At 33.9% G+C, this 18,663-nt stretch overlaps 1 protein-coding gene, 1 long non-coding RNA gene and 1 other non-coding gene across 3 annotated transcripts; all 3 read right to left on the reverse strand.

Annotated features, from left to right (window-relative positions):
• Nucleotides 1-2,214: 2,214 nt before the first annotated feature.
• On the reverse strand, nt 2,215-2,775 carry LOC135141946 (coiled-coil domain-containing protein 124-like). The gene has a single exon (XM_064073559.1). The coding sequence runs from the start codon at nt 2,773-2,775 to the stop codon at nt 2,215-2,217; it is 561 nt and encodes a 186-aa protein (XP_063929629.1).
• Nucleotides 2,776-4,116: 1,341 nt separating this feature from the next.
• Nucleotides 4,117-4,188, reverse strand: Trnap-ugg (transfer RNA proline (anticodon UGG)). The gene has a single exon. It is a non-coding gene; the product is annotated as a tRNA-Pro (tRNA).
• Nucleotides 4,189-12,506: 8,318 nt separating this feature from the next.
• On the reverse strand, nt 12,507-12,856 carry LOC135142409 (uncharacterized). Its single transcript, XR_010282520.1, has 2 exons — nt 12,805-12,856; nt 12,507-12,746 (listed from the first exon to the last, which is right to left on the reverse strand). It is a non-coding gene; the product is annotated as an uncharacterized LOC135142409 (long non-coding RNA).
• Between the last annotated feature and the right edge of the window lie 5,807 nt (nt 12,857-18,663).

Consider the following 18,663-nt stretch of genomic DNA (forward strand, 5'->3'; position numbering starts at 1 on the left):
ATTACATTCTTACTTAATAACATTATCATTTTTTTTTGCAAACATGTCAAAGTTTCCTGCAGTAGATCTTTACAAACTGTAATTACCACAAAACATTAAAAGTTGTCATATAGGGTTGTCCATAATTAAAGTGACCTGTGAATAAATATTGCAACGCTACCACGAACCCGTAAACTTCTGCAATAAAGTACTCCGAAAATAGAGTTATCTAAGTGAATTGCCTCATAAGAGCCAATGTTCGTTTACAAATAAAATTTCAACTGAATTTTCTCTGTGCAAAAAGGTTACAATTACATGGATCTTGATGCCAATAGACTGAATATTGAAAGGAAAACATTAATCGTTATTATTACGGGTGAATTGGAAGTATATTTTTTTGCTTAAACTCTTATGACTTCAGGTGACTCTGATTCCCCTAAGCGAAAATATTAAAATCGTTTAATAAGGCCATATTTCACTGTTTGGAATAAATCGAAATCACCGCTAATTCTAAAAGACACACTTTTAGCTTCTTTCCGTTACGGAAACTTGACAACACAAAGATTTCGGTTCGAAAAAAGCGACTGCAAATATTTCTCGATGGCTTAAGTTGTGGTATCTAGCGAAAATTTCCAGCGTAGACATGAACTCTTTTAGGAGCTGCACTAAGACCACCTGCAGCTTTCCCACTGCTACGGATAACACTTTCATTTTTGTTTTTACGCCTATTAGGAACTTACTTCCATTCTTCATCAGCCTTTGTATCTTGTGTGGAAACTAACGATTCATCTACACAATGGCCTTTTCTTTTGAATGTTTTTTTACAGGAGCCGTTTTTCCTGCTTATGGAGGCTTGGTTGTTTATTGATGACGTTGTCCCGGCTGGTGAAAATGCATCTGCAGGATTTCTTGAAATTCGAACCGGTGATTGTTGTTTCGGGCATAAACTGCTGTTGCCTGTAAGCATCGTGATTAGATCGATGTTGCTGGCTTTCAAATTTGCATATTTAAATCCTTGATCTCATCTCGGAGAACCATAATGTTCTCTTCAACAATTTCTGTTATCATATTCTTGAATGTTGGGTTCTTCAAGAAATTTAGTAGATCGACGTTATCGACTTCCGTTTTTTCGCTGTTGCAACACTCCATGATACAAATCCGTTTTTTTGCGTAAGAGGTTTTCGAGGTTTGCTTCAGTTGTTTCATTTGATACACAAGCCACTGCTTTCAGAGATCTTCTGTTACAGCATATCCTGGCGGAGGTAGCAATAGCATAGGTTTGAAGCATTGCGAAGAAATCACCTTAATTTCATACTATGACGTACAATCAATGGTTGTTAATATACGGGTCATCATAAAATATTGTAGTCAAGGAAGGCCATGACTTTGTTGACATTATGTGCCGCCTTTCACAGTTTTGTGGAAATGATTACACTAATATTGGTATTTTTATTTTTAACAAAACTTCAGATCATTGTGAAATAATCTCAGGTAATGAACACAAAGGAATGACTATGGTCAGTGCTACAAATAACTTTTTCAGGTTAGGATGGGTTATTCTTTGGAGCAAAACATATTCATCATGTCCTATTATCGTAATGGGGTGTTAAATGAGGATGGAGACTGGGTGTACTCTGTAGATGCGTGTAAAGACGAGTATCTGGTGAAATATCCTGTTGTCATCAAGGAAGAATCTTTGAAGACGCACATACGGCGAATTGTGGCCAGATTTAACGACACTGGTAGCGTCTCTAAGGGAAAACCGACGGGGAAACCTCAAGTTAGTGAAGACGTGGTTGAGGATTTAAAGACGAGAATGGAACAAAGTCCGAATGTCACTCTTTGTGGTGCGCTGATTTGTCTCGGCTGTCCACCATGGGTCGAATTCTTGTTAACGACCTCTCAAAAGTCACATCTTCCGGACCTTCCCAGAAAATCCCAACAAACATATATTTCCTTTTGTCCCATCACGCTATATCCCGTCCACTTCCCATAAGTTTAAGAGCCAATGCAGAGAGCCCCCCCCCCATCTCCTAACTTGACCCACTTGATCTTTCAATATTTGGATGGATGGAGGATAGCGTTTATAAAAGTAGAGTCCACACATTGGAAGAGTTAATAGATAAAATTAGACGTTTTTGTAATGAAAATCTTAATGAAGAAGTGTTGCAAGACACGCCCATCCATCAAGAATTTTATTAAATACATTTTCAAACTAAATCTAAATCAGCAAAATTACACTTGATTCATAGGATTTTCAGGCGACTTTTGCCATTCTTTGAACACCATCTCCCTGACCTGCGACAGCTTCAGCTCCGGATTCTCATTCCTCACCTCCTTGATTCTTCTCTTTTCAAAATTGGCAAACGCAGTTTTCCTCCTCTTTTCAGGATGTTTATCCTTTGCTTCTTTATCCTTAAGAACGCTAATCGCCTCATCCACACTCCTCGCCGCCATTTCTTCACCTTTAGCCCTATTCACATTCTCCTGAAGAGATGGGATAGGCTTCACACTCTTAGTCACCGGCCCTAAAGTCGTCCTGATTTGAGCCCTGGTGAATTTCTGTGAAGACATCTTCCCCGCTTTCAAAAGATCTGTTTCTTCTTCCAGCAGCTTCTTAGTTTCTGCTTTCCGCGCCAGTTGCATTTCGCGCTTTTTGTTTTGTTCCTCTTTTCGTTGTTGCTTCTTTTTAATAATTTTGTCTCTTTCTTCCCAGGACGACGACGACGAGGAATCGTTTTCGGTTTCTTTTTGCAACGCCTTTTTGCGTTCAGATGGTGTGAACTTTTTTGGCATTTTGACGTTGCGGGGGAATTTGTCAAAATGAAAGAGGAAGGCTAGATTGTCGGGTTTGTGAATAAACGATTTTTATTTTTTCCCAGTTGCTGTCTTCCCACAGAGATGGTCGTTTAGATCAGCACGCATCTTCAGGAGCAATTAAGCCGGTGGCAATTAATAAAAACGAGCATTTCTCGTAATTATGAGGGGGCAAACGCTCAATTGGTGCTTCTGGTGAACAATGACAATGAGAAATGAAGTGCATTGTCTGGAGCTATTAAGAGAAACCTTGGGAACGGCCAAGTTCAACAGAACGGACCCACTTATTCGAAAATGACAAGTTTGGGAGGAATTGTCGAGTTAGAAGAAGATTACCGAATTAACACAAAAAGAAGGAAATTATGCAAAAAACGCTTACGGTACTTGACAAAAATTGCAGTTTCATTGTGCAGTAAGTTTGTTAAACACCGAATTCATTGAGCAATTTAAAAACATTAAAATGCAAAAATTATTAATATATTTGTGGAACCACCACCACAAAGTTTTTTTCCAAAATTTCGTGTTTCAAAAACTTCTGAAACGAAAGAGTAATATATGTGTAGATTTACTAAAAAATTTAGGAATCCAGATTTGGTACATCTTTTCACTCAAATTTACCAAATTTGCATGTACCTATGCAGAATTAATATTTTTAAATTTATCTAGGACTAGAAGTTAAAACTGGAATCTCAGATGTGTACTATGTTACAAAATGCTTGTTGTAATTCTGTAAACACGTGAACTGAAATTTAAACAAATTTAAAAATCCAATTTTGCCAAAAATAAACAACATCAAATTGATTGCAATTCTCAATATTTCCAATACGTCAAGATAAACAAAAAGTTAGTGATAAACATTTAATAATTTCGAACAGTTTTTTATAAATTTGTCAAAACTCAAAAAAATAATTTTCGTATATTATTTAAATTATAATACAAATACTTATTATTTAAACTTTAAAAGATAAAAATGCACTTGAGAAAACTCTAAAAACTTGCCAAGACATGAACAATAATTGTACAGTTTATATTAAATTTCAAGTAACACAAAATCGCCAACATTTCTCTTAATAGCAAATGGTCATTAATTTGAATATCTCTTTAAAAGGTGCATACAAAGTAAACAAAGCGTTAGCAAAAAAAGACACTCTTATTCGCGAAAGAGAGAAAATGCATGTTTCTAATTAAATTAAATTTCTCCTCATAAAGCGATTAAAGGAAAAGTTGGTTAAAACAAGAATTAATCTATTCATTCCCATTAATAATGCATTCAGCAATTACATTACTTGCTGTACTCGTATTATAAAACTGAAAAAAAATGGGCTCAGCCGGGATTTGAACCCGGGACCTCTCGCACCCAAAGCGAGAATCATACCCCTAGACCACTGAGCCTCATACCATCGATTCCTCCCGTTACGTATTTAAACTAAAGCGTGATATACATTTCTGTAAATCTACAATTCTTCGCAATTTCTTCACAACGAACACTCATCCACCTCCTAATCGATTTTCGCGCGACTCCGACTCCTCTTATCAGGTTATAAAAACGAAAGGTCAAAGGATTCTCATGAACCGAAGTAAACTTTCACACTCTTCTTCATAGATTGAAGATGAAGAAAGTCTAATTTTTCGTTACCTGTGTCGTAGAAGAAGATTTTGATGGTGAAAGGACGGACATTTTCGCGAGTAATTAACTTGATGGGTGATAAAATAGAAGGTGTAAAGATGGTGATGGTTATCGATGGGTTTATGGGTGATTTAGTAGTTGCGACATTAATGACTGTGCGAAGAAAATCGCCAAGTAAAATGAATCGTTACTTCAAAAATAAAAAAGTAAAGTTATATGCAGATATTTTCTCCTATTAATGTTTAAGACGACAACAGTGGCATTAGCACAGCTATATGTATAAATCAAAAGTGGTAGCTGGGAATATAAATCATGAAGTTTATAAGCAAATAACATTTATAAATTTATATTGAACTCATCAATTTTTATTAAGCACGAGTATCGTATTTCTTTGAAAAAACAAAATTAAAGAATAAAGATTAATGAAAGAATCTAGGTACGTTCTCAAAAAACAAATAGGACAAGGAACCAAAATAATAATTACAAGAAAAAAAGGTATTTAGATAGAACTTACTTCGCCCCTTAAGCACAACGAGACAAATCCCGTTTCTTGTTAACAATAATAAAGGTACATTTGTGTTGTGTACATAAATATCTATGTTTGCATACGTCATTCAAAGAATAATACTAATTATGATCTACGCAATTATTATCATTTTAGAATGCCATATAATAACAGTAGATATATTTAACACTTTTTAGTAACAAGGAACTGCCTACGTGGTAAATGCGATTAAATAAAGTGATTTTATGGAAGGTTTGCTATAGAATTTAAGGCCGCAACAGGTGATACTATATAGTGGCTGTTCTTGATCTCTGAAAGTAATACTAAGCACATTTCCCTTCATGTACCTAGCATAATTTTCGTCATAATATTTAACACGTAAGTATATACCTACTAAAAAAATTAAATATAAAAGGAAAATAATGAATCCAAACACAGATCCTTGCGGTACCCCGTAATTAACTGCGAGATAACTAGAAGCGGTACATTATTAAGTTTTGTGAAATTATGAAATTAATTTTTCTTTAAGGATATGAAATGACGTACAACCAAAGCTTTAGAAACATCACAAAAAAAGCTTTGTGGTAACAATTTTTTCGAAAATTTATTAATCTATACTTATATAATAAAGCTGAAGCTTTTGTTTATTTGATCACGCTAATCTTAGAAACTACTGGTTCAAATTCAAAAAATCTTTTTGTGTTGGATAGTCCATGTATCATATCTACATATAGGCTACATAACATCACGCTACGATCATTAGGAGCGAAGTAGCAATGAAAAATTCGGAAAAACGGGAAAATTATTCCTTCTTTGACAGCTTCCGTTGCTTACGCTGCTTAAACGGTTAAAGTTACGTAAAAATCATGTATGACGAAATTGTTCCCCTCTAAAAGTTCTAAAGAAAAGTCCGCGACAGCATATGTCTATCTTTTAAGGTCGAGTCAGTATAACCTTTTTTATGGTAATGAAATTTGTTCTAAAATAATAATGCATCTATCTATATTAACAAAAATGAATCGCCGAAATGTATGTACGCTCATAACTTCAGAACGGCTGCACCGAATTGGACGATTCTTTTTTTACGTGTTCCTTATTGTCAGGACAAGGTTTATATGTAAGAAAATTTATAAAAAATAAGACGGCCAAAAGATTAAAAAAAAATTGGTCTAAAGAGTTTAGACAGTACTTCCCTCGCTGTCGGAAACTTGACGACTGCATGCCTATTGTGTTTTTTTTCTCATTACATTTTTGTAGTGGGAATTTAAAAAAAAATTGCGATGACGTCATCAACATTTTTGCAAGGACACGTATATCAGTTGGGATAGATGTAGTGTAATACTAAGAATAAAATTATTATATTCTCAAATTTTCGGGAAAATGAATTGGGTCGTTTGAATATTGATTTGTAATAATCAATAAAATAACGAAACAATTTACTCACGTATACCTACGTATCAGAGGCAACTGAAAATCGTGTATGTATAAACATTCTTAATTTAAGATGACAGGCGTAACAGCATACGTGAGAGCCAAACAGAGAAACTGTAAACAAAACGACCGTCGGTTTTACTGCTTCGATTTCCGCTTATTATATAAAACATTGGGTTTTATTTTAATTCTTGACGGTGAAATTCACAATTGGTTGATTATAAACATGTCTATTTCACATTCGCGGAATCAAGTGAACGCATAAAACAAATGCAGGTCTGTAATGTTAAAGTCGATGTAAATAAGCGTGCTACCCTTATGTTTCAACCGAGTTTTTCCTTTAACAAATTTTGTGTCTACCAAATTGGGTTGGTTGGGGTGTAATACTAATAATAAGTGTTGCCTTTAATTCAATCAATAAAATAAATTGACTTCATTAATTTTTTTGAACCACCTCTTAAGAAAATCTAAAAAATATGAATGGAATGATAAATCACAAGTACAAACTCATCATATTTTTTGCATTTTAGATAGGATTTATTCAGCAAAATTTAAGGGTGACGTCATCAATTTTTTTAGGAGGGATGAACAAATACATTTTGAACAAAAGTTTACCATGCTTATAATAACTTTAAAATATTCCCAAGATTTCAAAGCATTCGGTTTTGTAATTCCTGATTAAATCGATAAAATAAATTCACGCCTTCATTAATTTTTTTGAGTCACCCTGCATATGCAAATTCAAAAATATGAATGGAATCATAAATCACAAGTACAGACTCATCATATTTTGTACATTTTAGATACGATTTATTCGGCAAACTTTTGAGCTGACGTCATCAGTTTTTTGTAGAAGATAACCAAATATATTTTGACTAAAAATTTATTATGCTCTTTATAACCTTCAAACATCTGCAAGATTTCAAAGCATTCGATTTTGTAGTTCCTGATTAAATCAATAAAATAAATTTACGCATTCATTAATTTTTTTGAGTCACCCTGTATATGCAAATCGAAAAAATTTGAATGGAATGATAAATCACAAGAAGAGACTCACCATATTTTGTACATTTTAGATAGGATTTTTTCAGCAAAATTTTGTGGTGACATCATAATTTTTTTAGGGGGGACGACCAAATACGTTTTGATCAAAAATTTACCATGCTTATGATAATTTTAAAATGTCTTCAAGATTTCGAAGCATTCGGTTTTGTAGTTCCTGAGTAAATCAGTAAAATAAATTTACGCTTTCATTTATTTTCTTGAATCACCCTGTATATGCAAATCCAAAAAATATGAATGGAGTGATAGATCACAAGTACAGACTGATCATATTTTGTACATTTTAGATATGATTTATTCGGCAAATTTTCGAGCTGACGTCATCAAGTTTTTGGAGGGGATAAGCAAATATATTTTGACTAAACATTTATTATGCCCTTTATAACCTTAAAACATCTGCAAGATGTCAGAACATTCCGTTTTGTAGTTCCTGATTAAATCAATAAAATATATTTACGCATTCATTAATTTTTTTGAGTCACTCTGTATATGCAAATCCAAAAAATATGAATGGAGTGATAAATGACAAGTACAGGCTCATCATATTTTGTACATCTTAGATATGATTTATTCGGCAAACTTTCGAGCTGACGTCATCAAGTTTTTGGAGGGGATAAGCAAATATATTTTGACTAAACATTTATTATGCTCTTTATGACCTTAAAACATCTGCAAGATGTCAGAGCATTCCGTTTTGTAGTTCCTGATTAAATCAATAAAATATATTTACGCATTCATTAATTTTTTTGAGTCACTCTGTATATGCGAATCCAAAAAATATGAATGGAGTGATAAATGACAAGTACAGGCTCATCATATTTTGTACATTTTAGATATGATTTATTCCACAAACTTTTGAGCTGACGTCATCAAGTTTTTGGAGGGGATAAGCAAATATTTTTTGACTAAAGATTTATGATGCTCTTTATAGCCTTAAAACATCTGCAACATTTCAAAGCATTCTGGTTAGCAGATTAAAAATTAAATTTCAAAATGTTGTTTTATAATTTTGATTTTTTTTCCAAAAATCTGGACGTTTCGGGTGAAAAGTCGATTCAGAGTTGTAAACTACATGTGTAGGACTATGTTATTTTATACAATTGAAAACCCATTTACTATGTACAATTTTGAAGTGACGTCATCGCATTAGTGGTGGGGATGATTAGACTAATTTTGGTTAGCGTTTTACCATCTACATGATATTCTTAATATAAGTACAAAATTTCACAACAATCGGTCCAGTACTTTCGGAGATTCTCTGTCTAATAAATATCCGGGACAACAGACGGACAGACGGACAGACAGACGGACAGACGGACGGACAGACAGACGGAAATGGGAGACCTATTTCTTCGTCTTCTAGGGGTCATGAAAGATCGAGAAAACGTAAAAGTAGAGAGTCGGCCGACGGACTAGATTACAATACTTCCTTTGCTTACGCTCGGGAAGTAAAAATAAAAATTTTGCGTCGAATGAATTTGAATAGTTGGCGTTTCTGACAAACCTGTCGCCTAACTAACGTGTCATACAAAACTATTTCTTCCGTGCGATTGTGAAAAGTATTACACGTTTTGTGAGCATTTAATCTAAAAATGAGCATCGGTGTGGCAAATGATTATTTATCCTTGTAAATAATAAATTAAATGTAATATATTTTTGTTTCCTTAAGAATACAAAGTTAACAAAGTTAGTTGAGTTACAAAAGTCTCTTTTGCTCCACGTTGGCCACCAACGAGCGATTTTCAAGATTTTTGTGAAACTTTGCTGGTTTTGAATTTGAACTTTCTGTCCTCGATAGTTGATGCTTAGCAAGAACCACGGGAAGGTCTGAAGCAGCTCTCGCTAGGAAAGGAGAGGGCTAGGATTTGTTAATGAGGGATAGAACGTTATACAGTACAATACAATGGAAATACAATACAGGTACCTACAATCTAACTACAATACAGAATACACTTCAGATACAGATACAATTCAGATACAATACAAATGCAAAGTTAGTAGCCAATACACCACCGGAAGAAATTGCACCAAAAATTGAGAATGTTGCAAAATGAAAACCCAAGCAAGCACACCCATGGAACTCGGAACGAAATCTATTGGTCGCAGAGCTCACACGCCCAAGGGAGAACGCAGCCGCATAAATCCAAGGCCGACTGACCTCATCCTTATAGGAGATGCGACCCAGCGTCTAAGGGCCAACAGAACCCCCCCAGGCCAAAGCGTCTGACGACATGGAGAATTCAGACTCTGAACCAAAGAATGCACTGTTGCAAAATGAAAACCCAAGCAAGCACACCGATGGAACTCGGAACGAAATCTATAGGTCGCAGCGCTCACACGCCCAAGGGAGAAAGCAGCCGCATAGATACAGGGCCGACTGACCTCATCCTTTTAGGATGATGAACCTCATCCGTTTAGGATGATGACCCAGCGTCTAAGGGCCAACAGAACCCCCCCAGGCCAGAGCGTCTGACGACATGGAGAATTCAGTCCCGCAACCAAAGAATGCACTGTTGCAAAATTAAAACCCAAGCAAATGCACCATGAAAACAAAGCATTTGCACCACTGGAGCTAAATTGGCAAGACCCAAGTTAAGTTAGTAACACATACAATATACAGTACAAAATGCTTCAATTACAAAAGTTACAATATACAAATTTCTCCACGTTTGCCACCAAAGAGCGATGACTTTGCTCGCTCGTTGCTGTTGCCCAGCAAGAACCAAACAATACGAGGAGGTCTGGAGTGCGTCTTGCCATTAAAAGAGAGGACTAAGGTTTGATAGCATGGGTGAAGGACACCGTATTTTGTAAATTTGGACGCCGTACTTTAAAAATGATGAATACGGTATTTTGTGAATTATGAACGCAGTACTTTGTATATTCTAAAGGCGTACTTTATCAGTCCCGAATGCATGTTATTAACAACATATTTAAAAAAGAATCGGGCATTTTTGGAAAAATATCCACTTTCCTTCGTGTTCACAGCACTTAACACAAAACATTTTCGCTAATATTTATTAACAATAAATTAGAAATTCGCGAACACGTGCTATTTTTAACCCAAAACGAAGCTCCAATGTTGCTGCTACCAAACCGGAATCAAAACTGAACAGAAAGAATCGAAAATGTGACCTTTTATCAGGTAGCTCACGTGACAGTGACATCATCGTACGTCACGATGAGATTGCAATAGTTATTTTTAGACGACTTGTCTTGAAAGTGACACATATCAATATTGTAGCCTACTTTAGAAAGTTGAAAATTGCAGAGACCGATGCGGATATGAAATTTATCATGCACGGTGCATGATAAGAGTTAGTAGGGTTATGTTTCCAAAATGATTTTGATGGGAGCAACAGCAAAGTATTCTCACTGGCCGCTTCAACTACTGATTACTGATGGAGGTGTGAGTTGTAAAACATCGTCATCGTTATCGCTATCCATCTGCGTCTGCATTAATTCTTCTAAGAAATTCACTTAAAATTCATTTGTGCAATACTAGTTGGACAAAATGACAAAACTGGCGAAACAATTAAATTTTCAAAACAGTAAAGAATCCATAGCAACTTGCTCGTGGCCGACACGAATTAAATTAAAAAATGGTGTCGCTTGTTTTTAAACATTTTATGGAGACAAAGATAATGCTTATTTTCTTGTTCAAGTCGTCTAAAAAATAGTGTTCACAACTCGTGTTGAAAGTGACTATCATGCTCGTGCTTCTTTATCCGAACTCGGCTTCGCCTCGTTCGTCTAACTGCACTCGCATGATATCTTTCACTTTCGACACTCGTTATGAAATATACTATTATGTTACAAGTGTTGAAAACGGTCCATTGCATTACGAACGGGAATACGGCGCGAGACGCAGTCGAGCGCTGTATGTAAGTGAGTAATGCAATGGAGTTTTCACACGAGTATCATACAATATTTTTTGCGCTGCCTTTTTGAAAAAATAACATTTTTCAATCGCTAAAAGAATAAATATTACTGAACCGAAATTATGTTGGTATTGAATTTATTACCAAAAACGTCAAATACCAATCTGTCAATTTGTCGGGGCTAGATTTTGAATTTCAAAGTTGAAATGGAAAATCGTGCACGTATTCAGAAAATTGCAGATAAAGCAACTGCAAATTTGTTGCCTGCAAAATCCGCAGGTCCATATGAAGCCGAATATCAAAAATTCATCAAGTGGTGCGAAGAAAATAAAATACGCGAATTTTCTGAAAATACGCTCGTGGTTTATTTCCAAATTAAGTCGGAAATTATGAAAGCCTCCACACTGTGGACAATATATTCCGTTCTGAAAAGTCCTCTTGGCATCAAACATAACATAAATCATTCGAAATTTTATAAATTAACAGCGTTTTTAAAGCGGCAGAATGACACAAGCCCAAGAAGTCTGAAATACTTACCAGTGAAAACATTTTTATTTGCGGCTCCAGATCAGAGAGAATCTTGTGATTATGATTCAGCGTGAGGTTGCGAATAACGTCAAGTTTAAACGGTTTTTTTAATTAACAAGAACTACTAACAAATAGTAATAACATAATAATTGTCAACAACATAAACCAAACCATCGAATAGTGTCAACTGTCAAATTACTACAAATCCAAATTTTGATCAACAAATTCCCCTATTTAAGATTACAACTTAAATTGCACTTTTTTAAAATTTCGAGCCACTTTTTGTTATAATAACTTTAGATACATGATTATCAATTAGTAGTAATTACTTTGTGATAATCAATTTATTTTTTCAAAGCTTAAATTCCTCGTTTGTATTTTGCAGCACTAGATCCTTTTTCATTGCCATTGCGACACGCCACATGTCAACGTAAAATGTCAATTACAACTATGGCAGCGCAAAAAAATTATTTTTTCTGCTACCGATAGCGTAAATGAATCTTATTGCTCCAGTGACACTGATGTAAGCGTAAGTGAAGTAAATAGGGCAACCTCGTTGCTAGCTCCGTAAGTAGGTTACTAAGGGCGTAAGTGTTACTTACGCTGCCAGGACAAAAAAGTAATGAAAGTAGTAGAATGTCAGAGAAATGTCAATAATTTCATTTTACAGCAATAGTTTCTTTTATAATTATTTATTAATATTAACTGTAACACTACACTCAGTAATATTTATTAAAGGATTATTATTTGAAGTTATTTCAAAATTAGTAACTGTCACATTTTCATCAACTGCATGAGCTTCCAACATTTTCTTATATAATTGAGGTAACAAACAGAAGAACTGACACGACGTTAATTTCAGCATTGAATATTCACACCATAAACTGCTAGGAGACTTGCGGGCTTCGGATCTTTCCTTAAAATAACCAAACATTACGGTTTCATTAACATCTTGAATGTTTCGTGATGTATACCAAATTGAAAATGCGTTGTAAGTTTCATTATAACGGAATTTCGATTTTTCAGGGGTGGGATTTTGTTTCTACCGATACGATACGAAGCGATAAATGACAAGGACGAAAATATAAATTTCAAATGCGAAAGAAAAAGACGACCACATTTTATAGATACCGATATTTTATCGTTATAGAAACAAAATCCCACCCCAGGTAACAGACATGCGCAAGCAATATTGGCAGCTTCTTCTATTGCCTGTAAATGACTTGAATCACTCATTTTTCACTTTGAACAACTACTTTTTATTAGAAAACTTCACTTGTAAACAAATTTTTTTATCTTGTTGCTACGGAAATGAATACGTTCAATGAGTTCCTGATAATTTCTTAAATATTTTTTAGTTACTAGAATTATTACTTTTTGGTGTTACTGGTGTCGGTAGCAGAAAAAACGTAATACAATACACGCTGCGTAACTCCTTTCTTAAGTCTCGGAGGTTTGCCGGGCCTCGGCGTTGCCTCGGCCCGTCAAATCCACCTCGACAAAAAAGTTTCCTTACGCAGCTTGTAATGTAAATAACTATTTCATATTTTAGATCAGAAATTGTACATTTTCGGGGTTAATTTAACAACGTTTAAACAAACTAATTTGTTTTTACTAACCCCGTGTTCTTAGGAAAACGGATTTCGGTTTAATTATCATATATTGATAGTTATCATATTTGAACATTATGAATTCTATTAATTATGTTTAAATTTTATTTAATTATATCGCGAAAATGTATAGCTTTGACCCACCAACTTCAATCGTTTCGAAAATTTATCCAAAATGTAAACATTGTCGACCAAACGAATCACGGAATCCGATAAATTAAAACTGAAGTCGTACTTACCCTGTTTTCGGTCCTTTTCGGAAAAATTTCCATTTTCGTTCGTGTTCACAGCACTAACACAATATATTTTCCGTAATATGTATTAATAATAAACTAGAAATTCGCTAAAACGCTCCACTTTTACGCCGAAATGAAGCGACGATCTTGCCGCCATCAAACAAAAATTAAAACTGAACACAAAGGACCGAAACACGTGACCTTTATACAAGTAGCTCAGGTGACATTGACGTCATCGTACGTCACGATGAGATTGCAAAATTTATTTTTCATATTTTGGCCGGGAAAATGCACATTTTCGGGGATAATTTAACATTGTTTAAACAAATTGATTTGTTTTTAATAATTTCGGGCTTGTAGGACAACGGATTTCGGTTTAATTATCATACATTGATGCTTATCATATTTAAACATTATAAATGATATTAATTATGTTTAAAATTTATTTATTTATGTCGTGAAAATGTATAGATTTGATCAACCGATTTCAATCGTTTCGAAAATTTTCCCAAAATTTAAATATTGTCGAGTGAACGAATCACGGAATCCGATAAATTAAAACTGAACTCGAACTTACCCTGTTTTCGATCCTTTTCGAAAAAATATCCATTTTCGTTCGTGTTCACAGTACTAATACAACACATTTTCACTAGTATTTAATTATATAAATTAGAAATTCGTGAAAAGAGCCCTACTTTTAAGCCAAAACGGACTCTGATGTTGCTGCCACCAAACCGAAATCAAAACTAAACGCAGAGGACCGAAAAATGTGACCTTTTATCAGGTGGCTCACGTGACAGTGGCGTCATCGTACGTCACGATGAGATTGCAAAAATTATTTTTCATATTTTCGCTCAGAAATTGTACATGTTCGGGGTTATTTTAACAATGTTTAAACAAACCAATTTGTTTTTGCTAACCTCGTGTTCTTAGGAAAATGGTTTTCGTTTTAATTATCACATTTTAATAGTTATCATATTTAAACATTATGAATTATATTAATTATGTCATTTCTGTAACTCTTGAGTTATTTTCTAAAATAAATTGACTGATCCATACATTTTTTGTCACTGTAAAAGCAAATCATAAAAAATATGAATGCAATGATAAATTTACGAAAATATACTGATGATATTTTGCACATTTTAGATAGGATTTATTCGGCAAAATCTTGAGATGACGTCATCAAGTTTTTGGGCTTGATAAACAGATATATTTTGATTAAAAACGTACCATGTCAAACAGTAACTTCAAAACGTCTGCAATAAATCTAAAAATTTAGCTTTGCAATTCTTGATTCAATCAATAAAATAAACTGACTCAGTGATTAATTTTTTTTGAGACACCCCCTATAAGCAAAACTAAAAAATTGGTCTAAAGAGTTTAGACAGTACTTCCCTCGCTGTCGGAAACTTGACGACTACATGGCTATTGTGTTTTTTTCTCATTACATTTTTGTAGTGGGAATTTAAAAAAAATTGCGATGACGTCATCAACATTTTTGCAAGGACACGTATATCAGTTGGGATAGATGTAGTGTAATACTAAGAATAAAATTATTGTATTCCCAAATTTTCGGGAAAATGAATTGGGTCGTTTTGAATATTGATTTTTTATAATCAATAAAATAACGAAACAATTTACTCACGTATACGGCAACTGAAAATCGTTTATGTATAAACATTCTTAATTTAAGATGACAAGCGTAACAGCATACGTGAGAGTCAAACAGAGAAACTGTAAACAAAACGACCATTGGTTTTATTGCTTCGACTTCCGCTTATTATATAAAACATTGGGTTTTATTTTAATTCTTGACGGTGAAATTCACAATTGGTTGATTATAAACATGTCTATTTCACATTCGCGGAACCAAATGAGCGCATAAAACAAATGCACGTCTGTAATGTTAAAGTCGATGTAAATAAGCGTGCTACCCTTATGTTTCAACCGAGTTTTTCCTTTAACAAATTTTGTGTCTACCAAATTGGGTTGGTTGGGGTGTAATACTAATAATAAGTGTTGCCTTTAATTTAATCAATAAAATAAATTGACTTCATTAATTTTTTTGAACCACCTCTTAAGAAAATCTAAAAAATATGAATGGAATGATAAACCACAAGTACAAACTCATCATATTTTTTGCATTTTAGATAGGATTTATTCAGCAAAATTTAAGGGTGACGTCATCAATTTTTTTAGGAGGGATGAACAAATGCATTTTGAACAAAAGTTTACCATGCTTATAATAACTTTAAAATATTCCCAAGATTTCAAAGCATTCGGTTTTGTAATTCCTGATTAAATCGATAAAATAAATTCACGCCTTCATTAATTTTTTTGAGTCACCCTGCATATGCAAATCCAAAAATATGAATGAAATGATAAATCACAAGTACAGACTCATCATATTTTGTACATTTTAGATACGATTTATTCGGCAAACTTTTGAGCTGACGTCATCAGTTTTTTGTAGAAGATAACCAAATATATTTTGACTAAAAATTTATTATGCTCTTTATCACCTTAAAACATCTGCAAGATTTCAAAGCATTCGGTTTTGTAGTTCCTGATTAAATCAATAAAATAAATTTACGCATTCATTAATTTTTTTGAGTCACCCTGTATATGCAAATCGAAAAAATTTGAATGGAATGATAAATCACAAGAAGAGACTCACCATATTTTGTACATTTTAGATAGGATTTATTCAGCAAAATTTTGTGGTGACGTCATAAATTTTTTAGGGGGGACGACCAAATACATTTTGATCAAAAATTTACCATGCTTATGATAATTTTAAAATATCTTCAAGATTTCGAAGCATTCGGTTTTGTAGTTCCTGAGTAAATCAGTAAAATAAATTTACGCTTTCATTTATTTTCTTGAATCACCCTGTATATGCAAATCCAAAAAATATGAATGGAGTGATAGATCACAAGTACAGACTGATCATATTTTGTACATTTTAGATATGATTTATTCGGCAAACTTTCGATCTGACGTCATCAAGTTTTTGGAGGGGATAAGCAAATATATTTTGACTAAACATTTATTATGCTCTTTATGACCTTAAAACATCTGCAGGATGTCAGAGCATTCCGTTTTGTAGTTCCTGATTAAATCAATAAAATATATTTACGCATTCATTAATTTTTTTGAGTCACTCTGTATATGCAAATCCAAAAAATATGAATGGAGTGATAAATGACAAGTACAGACTCATCATATTTTGTACATTTTAGATATGATTTATTCGGCAAACTTTCGAGCTGACGTCATCAAGTTTTTGGAGGGGATAAGCTAATATATTTTGACTAAACATTTATTATGCTCTTTATGACCTTAAAACATCTGGAAGATTTCAGAGCATTCGGTTTTGTAGTTCCTGATTAAATCAATAAAATATATTTACGCATTCATTAATTTTTTTGAGTCACCCTGTATATGCAAATCCAAAAAATATGAATGGAGTCATAGATCACAAGTACAGACTCATCATATTTTGTACATCTTAGATATGATTTATTCCACAAACTTTTGAGCTGACGTCATCAAGTTTTTGGAGGGGATAAGCAAATATTTTTTGACTAAAGATTTATGATGCTCTTTATAGCCTTAAAACATCTGCAACATTTCAAAGCATTCTGGTTAGCAGATTAAAAATTAAATTTCAAAATGTTGTTTTATAATTTTGATTTTTTTTCCAAAAATCTGGACGTTTCGGGTGAAAAGTCGATTCGGAGTTGTAAACTACATGTGTAGGACTATGTTATTTTATACAATTGAAAACCCATTTACTATGTACAATTTTGAAGTGACGTCATCGCATTAGTGGTGGGGATGATTAGACAAATTTTGGTTAGCGTTTTACCATCTACATGATATTCTTAATATAAGTACAAAATTTCACAACAATCGGTCGAGTACCTTCGGAGATTATCTGTCTAATAAAAATCCGGGACGGCAGACGGACAGACGGACAGACGGACGGACAGACGGACAGACGGACGGACAGACGGACGGACAGACGGACAGACGGACAGACGGACAGACGGACAGACGGACAGACAGACGGAAATGGGAGACCTATTTCTTCGTCTTCTAGGGGTCATGAAAGATCGAGAAAACGTAAAAGTAGAGAGTCGGCCGACGGACTCGATTACAATACTTCCTTTGCTTACGCTCGGGAAGTAAAAATATGAATGGAATGATAAATCACAAGTATAGTCTCATCCTATTTTGGATATTTTAAAAAGGATTCATTTGGCAAAATTTTGGGCTGACGTCATCAATTTTTTGGAGGAAGTAAGTATTATTTTGAATAAAAATGTATTATGCTTATCAGATGTTTAAAACATCTGCAAGATTTCAAAGCATTCGGTTTGCAGAATCAAAATTAAGTTGTAGGTGAAACGAAGTTCACGGGGTCAGCTAGTGTTTAATATAGTTTGTACCATGAGATCTTGATTTATTCTTTCGAAAACCAAATTGTGCAGATGTATCTATAGGGGTTATTTATTTCAAGGTAATGCTTAGGCTGATATTGCAGTCCCTTTTCGAGGATTTTGCTTAGTACTGATTGAAATAACTTTATTGTTAATGACCTTAGAAGCGCTACTTTTAAAGATTTCTGACGTATGAGTTGTTATAATATTTTAAAAACTTTTGATTTATGAAAATCCCTACAAGTTTTAATATGAATCCTAACATCTTTACAGACCTTTTAAATATTTATATCTTCTTAAAATACATTGAACAAGAGGTTGCTATCAAAATATGCACCCAAATCCTTGACTACATTTTTTCAAATAACCCGAGATTCGTTAATATTATATAGGGGGGTATTTTTTTTTAAATGTACAAAGTAACTCTCATAGGTATTAACAATTATTTTGTTAATCAATCTTTATTCAGTAAGACGGTCCTAATCGGACTGTAATTTTTCAGTCTATAACCAAAAGAGTTTTTAGATCCGCCGTAAATA

The sequence above is a fragment of the Zophobas morio genome, unplaced genomic scaffold, assembly GCF_036711695.1.
Source record: "Zophobas morio isolate AGI-343-1 ecotype UQ-CSIRO unplaced genomic scaffold, CSIRO_AGI_Zmor_V1 ptg000046l, whole genome shotgun sequence".
Classification (NCBI taxonomy): domain Eukaryota; kingdom Metazoa; phylum Arthropoda; class Insecta; order Coleoptera; family Tenebrionidae; genus Zophobas; species Zophobas morio.

Excerpts from the sequence above, each read along its gene's own strand:
- LOC135141946 (XM_064073559.1), bottom strand. The coding sequence starts at position 2,775 with ATGCCAAAAAAGTTCACACCATCTGAACGCAAAAAGGCGTTGCAAAAA.